The sequence below is a fragment of the Anolis carolinensis genome, chromosome 1 (genome assembly GCF_035594765.1).
Source record: "Anolis carolinensis isolate JA03-04 chromosome 1, rAnoCar3.1.pri, whole genome shotgun sequence".
NCBI classification, from domain to species: domain Eukaryota; kingdom Metazoa; phylum Chordata; class Lepidosauria; order Squamata; family Dactyloidae; genus Anolis; species Anolis carolinensis.
In genome coordinates, this window is record NC_085841.1 from 357562271 (window position 1) to 357569818 (window position 7548).

The 7548-nt window shown below is 47.0% G+C and overlaps 1 protein-coding gene across 1 annotated transcript; it reads left to right on the forward strand.

Annotated features, from left to right (window-relative positions):
* Positions 1 to 1533: 1533 nt before the first annotated feature.
* LOC134295598 (uncharacterized) lies at positions 1534 to 7218 on the forward strand. The gene is made up of 2 exons (XM_062968588.1): positions 1534 to 3584; positions 6800 to 7218. Exons 1-2 carry the CDS (start codon positions 1956 to 1958, stop codon positions 6905 to 6907), a joined length of 1737 nt encoding a protein of 578 aa, XP_062824658.1. The 5' UTR covers positions 1534 to 1955; the 3' UTR covers positions 6908 to 7218.
* Positions 7219 to 7548: the final 330 nt, after the last annotated feature.

The following is a 7548-nucleotide window of genomic DNA, read 5'->3' on the forward strand; positions in this document are numbered from 1 at the left end:
GGCGCCCAGAAGTATCTAACTTTAACAAAGAACGGTGAAAGACAGGATGGATCTTAAAAGAAGAAGGTAAACGCAGTCTAAATGCCACAGAAGAGATTTTTTTAGTAATAGGAAAAGGCCCCAAATACCGTGGCGCAAACTTTCCTCCAGCCTGTTTAATGTATTTAGAAGATAGCCAAACCAGATCCCCTTCCTCCAACTCCTCCCCGGCTTGTCTATGGCGGTCGGCCTGAGTCTTCTGCGCTGCCTTAGCTTCTAACAACAGCCGGCGAGCAACATCATGTAAGGCAGCCATTTCAGATGAACGGTACACCGGATCAGAGGAAACCACATTAGTCGACGGCGCCACCCCTCCCCGCGGATGAAAGCCATAAGTTAACTCAAAGGGAGTGTGTTGACTAGACGTGTGTACAGCGTTATTATAGGCGAACTCAGCCACCGATAACCACTTAACCCAAGCAGTTGGCTGCTCCAGACAAAAACAACGTAAATATTGTTCCAACAGCCCATTCACTCTTTCAGATTGACCATCTGTTTGTGGATGAAAAGCAGAAGACACATTCAATTTGGTTCCCAAGCACTCATGGAAGTGCCTCCAAAAACGAGACACAAACTGAGGAGCTCTATCAGAAACAATAACCTCAGGAGCTCCATGCAAGCGAAAGATATGTTTGGTAAACAATAAAGCCAATGTAGGAGCTGCAGGAATTGTGGAACACGGTATAAAATGAGCCATTTTAGAAAATAAATCCACCACCACCCAAATACATGTATAACCCCCAGACCTAGGCAAGTCAGAAATAAAATCCATGGAAATAATCTGCCATGGTCTCTCAGGGACAGGCAAGGAGGATAATAACCCCCTAGGGCGCCCGGCAGGCGTCTTACTCTGTTGACAAACGGCGCAGGTGTCACAAAAGCGGAGAATGTCCTGACGCATCTTTGGCCACCAATAGTTTCTGGTAATGAGTTGTACGGTCTTAAGTCTGCCAAAATGCCCAGCCATTGGTTCGTCATGATGTGCCCTGATAACTTCTAACCTAAGCGCCCCTGCCGGTACATAAACCTGACCATTACGTACTAATACCCCCTCCTGGTCTTGTAAATGAGGCAGCATAGTACGATTTCCTACCGAAAGTAGCATGAGTTGTTCCTGGGTCCAATTATCATCTTTCTGAGCCTCTAGGATTTGATCATGTAATCCCGTCTCATTGTCCACCACACATAAAGAGGCAGTAGGCAAAACTGTCTGACACACTGGCTGCTCGCAAGTCTTGAACTCCGGCTTACGAGACAATGCATCTGCCCGCAAGTTTTCCTTCCCTTCTACAAACTGAACTTTAAAATTGAACCTGGAGAAAAACAAAGCCCATCGAATCTGACGTTGATTCAATTTCTTGGCAGTTTGTAAATGTTCTAAATTCTTATGGTCAGATCTGACCACAATTTGATGTCATGCGCCCTCTAACCAGTGCCGCCACACCTCAAACGCCACCTTGATAGCCAGCAACTCCTTTTCCCAGATGGTATAGTGTCATGCAGCCAGATCCCAGGGCTGAATTTCCAAGCCCTGAATCTGACTTCATAACATAAACATGCGAGCACCTGGCGGGAGAAGATAAAATGAGCCTGGGAACTCAGGGGTGAAAGTATAAACAATTATAATTGCTGTAGTGTGGGGGGGATAGAAACCTTGGTGGAAATGTGATCCAGAAGGTGGGGTTTGATGATGATATTTGCGTGTGATATTACGTTGCATCAGAAGTGATAAAATTAGATGTATGTAAACATTAGGTCATTCTCGACTTTTCCAAAGTCATGTATTCTTCAATAAAGATTGTGTTTGAGAGCAGCTGTCTTTGATCTGCGTTCAGACTGGTCCTTTGAAGTAAGCCTGACATTAAAGTCGAGAATCCCATTTCTCACCCTCCTGCGGAATTCGCAGTGAAGTGATAATGAGCGAGGAAGAAGATCAAAGCCCAAATGAGGCAGAGAGGCCTTTACAAGGGGCCCGGCCGAAGAGAGAAGAGACGCTGCAAGCCATAGCTTCCTCTACGGGGTACCCCAAGCCGAACGGCGTGACCCAGAGAATTCCCAGGCTCGGAAGAGGCGTCTCTGCGGCTGCAGAAACCAGTTGGGGATCTGGAGGAAGTATGCCGGAGACCGTGGCCCTGCGGTTATCCATCCTGGAAACTAATTTATCCAGGCTGTCGGAAACCGTGGGGAGATTGGTGCCATTATTGGAAGAGAATCTCCAGAAGGAGGCCAGCCGATATGGCGCCGAGAGAGAACCAAGCAAAGAAGGAGATTGGAGCCAGAGGGGCCAGCGGGCGTCAACGCAGAGCCCCGTGGCGGCAAGGGACGAGGGAGATGAGGAATACTGGCAGGAGCTGCAGTTCCGGGACAGCATGGCGCGAGAAGTGGAGCGTCAGCGAGCCCTGGGGACCCTGAGGCCGCCGTCTCCAACAGAGCTCCCAACCCCCCGAATGGGCGTCGGGGTGGAAAGGCCACTGGGGCCAGGGATCGGGTCCAGTGGATTCGCAGACGAAGGCGGAGAGGAGCGGGGGTCCCAGGAAGAGGAGGAGGATGTGCCGTACGACGAGGAAAGGCGAGATGAGGGGGCTACAGCTAGGCCAGTATGCGGATGGGCGGAAGAGCCGACAGCGGTGGCAGACTTCCAGGAGCCGCGCAGAATGACCACCGGAGTGGGGCGCGGCGTGTTCCAAGGAGCCGCCCGAGGAAACCTGATGCAACCCTTCCCCATGCCGCCCAGACAACATCAAAGGGCTGCGGAATGGATGCCTAGAAGGGAAGATCTCAAGCTGGAATACGGAGGGGAATCAGATGAACTGAACTTTTTTCTGATTAGCATTAGAGGATACATGGAAGACAACGCACACACATTTCCCTCCGAAGCAAGCAGGGTTCGAGCCATCGGCAACACACTAAAGCGAGGAGCGGCCAGCTGGTATGTGCAATTGCATGCCAGACGCGACCCATGCCTGAGGTCAGTGCCCCGCTTCCTCGCCGCACTGGAGAACCGGTTCAGAGACCGGCTAGAGCAATTGAGGGCTCGAGACCAGCTGAAAGGAATAAAACAGAGGGACAAAACGGTGCCCGAGTACGCAGAGGAATTCCTCCACCTCGCGGAAAGGGTACCGGAGTGGTCCGAAGTAACCAAAGTGGAACTATTTAAAGAGGGACTACGCCCCGAGATTTTCAGCTGGGCAGCGCACAGAGACGACCCCGAGACGCTCCAGGGATGGATTCAACTAGCGGGGCGCGTCGAATCTACCCTGGCCCAAGTAAAGCGCTTCAGGAGCAGCAGCGGCCAGCAAAGACCGGTGGCGAGAGGTCGAGGAGAAACGAGGAAGCAAGAAAGACCCGGAGGGAGGCCGGGGATTCCCTCCAGAGGAGACGACAACAAACCTAAACCGGGATGCTTTGTATGTGGGAAGACGGGCCACCGAGCAGCGGAATGCTGGGCCCGGAAGGGGGAGCCGCCAAAAGCCCCAAAACCCAAGCCAGCAACCGGGAGGCGTGCGGAGGAGGAGGTGCAGGCCCCAGAATCTTCGGAAAGATTGGTGAGTCGGGACAAACGCATGATAGTAGTACCAATTTGCCTTTCGGGGCTAGAAAATCGGGCCACCTGCAAGGCGTTTGTAGACTGCGGGTGTTCTAGGAACATTATAACCCCAGAATTAGCAGGAGCGCTGAAATGCCAGCAGATGGCACTTGACTCCCCAATTGCATTTTCGCAGCTAGATGGATCAGTCGCTGCTGGGGAAGTATCTACAAAGGAATTACGGGGAGTTCCATGCAAAATAGGCAAATGGGGAGGAAGAATATCCTTTGTGATAGCCCCTATTGCCACATACCATGTAATATTGGGGATACCATGGCTCGAACAAGCAAATCCTGAAGTAGATTGGAGAGGAAAAAGCTTAGCATTTAAAGAACAGCAGATGCAATGGGAGATAAGCAAAATTGCAGAAGAGGAGGACGAGGAAGACGAAGCAGGGGAAATAGACCCACAGCTATTGCCACCTGAATACAGAGACTTTGCGGATGTTTTCAATCAGAAAGAGGCCAGTAAATTGCCTCCCAAAAGAAATATAGAAGTAGGGATTGAAATAACCCCAGGAGCAGACTTACCAAAACCAAAAGTGTATCCCATGTCTGTGCAAGAGAAGGAGGAATTGAGAAAATACATTGATAAAAACCTGGCTCGAGGCTTCATTAAGCCATCTAATTCTCCTCTCGGGGCTCCAGTGTTATTTAGGAGAAAGAAAGACAATTCCCTAAGATTGTGCATTGATTATCGAAATTTAAACGCAATTACCAAGGACAATAAATACCCTATGCCCTTAGTCAAGGATTTAATTACCGTATTGAAGAAAGGGAGCATATTTACTAAACTGGATTTAATTGAAGCGTATCATAAATTAAGGATCAAACCGGAGGATACTTGGAAAACCGCATTTTCCTGCGCATTCGGCCATTTTGAATACGAAATTTTGCCTTTCGGGTTAAAAAATGGAAGCGGCTGCTTTATGCAGCTTATAAATGAAATACTACACCCGTTATTGTACAGAGGGGTGTTCATATTCCTTGATGATATCTTGATCATTTCTGAAGATAAGGAAAAGCACGTAAAATTGGTCCGGGAAGTTTTGCAGAGACTAAGAGAAGCAAAGCTGTACGCAAAACTGTCCAAATGTGAATTTAATAAAACTCAAATTGACTTTCTGGGATATCGGATGTCTCCAGAAGGGTTAGCTATGGATCCAGCTAAAGTAGCAGATGTGAAAGAATGGGGAGTGCCTCAAACAAGGAGGCAATTACAATCATTTCTGGGGTTTGCAAATTTTTACAGACCCTTCATAAAAGGCTTTGCACAAATAACCGCACCCCTTACAGAACTTTTAAAAACAAAAGGGAAAGGGGAGACAGCAAAAGTGAAAGCTCCCGGCGCCAAACTGAGTTGGACGCCAGAATGCCAAAAGGCATTCGAGACCTTAAAAGAATGCTTCACTGAAGGACCCATCTTAAAACACCCTGATATCAGGAGCCCTTTCATAATCCATTGCGATGCCTCAGACTGTGCGTACGGGGCAGTGCTATTGCAAAAGGATCAAAATGGGAACTTAAAACCCTGTGGATATTTGTCATGGAAGTTCAGCGAAACTGAAAAAAGTTGGCCAATATGGGAAAAAGAGGCATTAGCCATATTAAAAGCCTTAGAATGCTGGCGACACTTCCTCGAAGGAAGCGGAATCCCATTCGAAATTTGGTCTGACCATAAGAATCTCCAGTATTTAAAGTCTCCTAGAAAATTGTCCCCCAAACAAATCAGATGGGCGCAATACTTCAGCAGATTCGATTTCCAATTAAAGTTTTTTCAAGGGAAACAGAATGTCTTGGCAGATGCTCTTTCACGCATGCCTCAACACGAAGGCCTAACCACAGCAAAGGAGGGGACAATATTCTCTGACAAACAATGGGGCTTAGCTGTCAGGACAAGAGCACAAACCCAAAAGGAGGACACGGCTTTTGTCGAACTCGGCGGGGAAGATAACTGGGGAAATGAACTAAAACAGTCTTATAAAGGAGATCAATGGATCGCGTCCAACGCAGAAAAGGGGGACCAGAAGGGGGGATTTTGGTTTGTAAACAAGAAACTGTATATCCCAGCAATATTAAGGATTAAGATTCTGCATCGTTTTCACAACAACCAGAGTGCTGGTCATACAGGAATTACCAAAACAACAAAGGCAATAGCAAAACATTGTTGGTGGCCAGGAATGAGGAAGGACATAAAGAATCATGTTGTCCAATGTGATGATTGTGCCAGAAATAAATCGGGAGGAGGGAAGCCTATGGGATTGTTACAGACAGTAGCGGAACCTACCAGGCCTTGGGAATGTGTAGCTATGGACTTTGTGGGAGAACTGCCAGTCAGCAAAGGACATCGTTATATTTGGACAGTATTAGACCTGTTTTCTAAACAGGCCCACTTTATAGCACTGACGAAGCTACCATCGGCTGAGAAACTAGCTGAATTGTACATAAACCATATTTACAAATTACATGGATGTCCAAGTAGAGTAGTCAGTGACAGAGGAGTACAATTCACAGCAAAATTTTGGGAAAAATTCTTGGAAATGCTAGGAGCAGAAAGGAGTTTAAGTTCTGCTTTTCACCCCATGACAAACGGGGCGGTAGAACGTACTCAGCAAACGCTTGGGCAGTTCCTTCGAATGTACTCTAACATGAGACAAAATGACTGGTCTAGGTGGTTGGCGTTTGCGGAACTAGCCTTTAATTCAACTATACATTCAGCAACAAACAAAACCCCCTTTGAAGTAGTTTACGGGTATGAAATACAACCTTTACCCCAATTGCCGAGGTGGACAGAAAATGAAGGAACAGAGGCAGGGAAATGGAAAACGCAAATGATGGAATGTTGGAATCAAGTGACTGCATCGTTAAAAGAAGCACACAAAAAGTATAAAACGTTCGCAGACAGAAAAAGGGTGGAAGGCGATAAATTAGATAAAGGAGATCTGGTGTGGTTAAGTACCCAAAACATCAAATTGGGGTTACCTTCAAGAAAACTGGGCCCCAAATATATTGGACCATTCAGAATACAGGGGGTGATCAATGAAGTGACTTTCCAATTGGCATTGCCAAAAAGTTTAGGGAAAATACACCCAGTCTTCCATCGCAGCTTGCTGAAAAAATATATGGGGACTCTAGACAAAATGGACCCATAGAGTTATTGTTTGATTTGTTTCAGGACTATGGTGAAAGAAGAACCGAAGAGGAGGACGAAGAAAACGGGGGCGCCATGTCATGCAGCCAGATCCCAGGGCTGAATTTCCAAGCCCTGAATCTGACTTCATAACATAAACATGCGAGCACCTGGCGGGAGAAGATAAAATGAGCCTGGGAACTCAGGGGTGAAAGTATAAACAATTATAATTGCTGTAGTGTGGGGGGGATAGAAACCTTGGTGGAAATGTGATCCAGAAGGTGGGGTTTGATGATGATATTTGCGTGTGATATTACGTTGCATCAGAAGTGATAAAATTAGATGTATGTAAACATTAGGTCATTCTCGACTTTTCCAAAGTCATGTATTCTTCAATAAAGATTGTGTTTGAGAGCAGCTGTCTTTGATCTGCGTTCAGACTGGTCCTTTGAAGTAAGCCTGACAGTATAGTTTTGTTCAAAAGGTGTTAGTTGCCTGGAGTAAAATCCACAGGGACGCAAAGTCCCTGAAGAATCTCTTTGCGATAATACAGCCCCCAATGCATAACTAGAAGCGTCTGCTTCCACTATGAACGGTCTATTAATGTCCGGATGGATTAGTATGTTGTCAGCCTGGAAACTAGACTTCAACTGTAGAAATGCATCGTGAGCCTCCCGTCCCCACACAAACGGTTGTTTCTTTCGCAAGAGTTGCGTTAAAGGTACAGTGAGTTTGGCAAAGTTTGGGATAAACTCTCGGTAATAGTTAGCAAAACCCAAGAATCGCTGTACATC

What these genes read in the sequence shown, in the direction of transcription:
- LOC134295598 (XM_062968588.1), top strand. Translation starts at nt 1,956, where the DNA reads ATGAGCGAGGAAGAAGATCAAAGCCCAAATGAGGCAGAGAGGCCTTTA. An exon ending in CAGAATCTTCGGAAAGATTG is followed by an intron (nt 3,585 to 6,799) that starts GTGAGTCGGGAC and finishes GATTTGTTTCAG; the next exon opens with GACTATGGTGAAAGAAGAAC.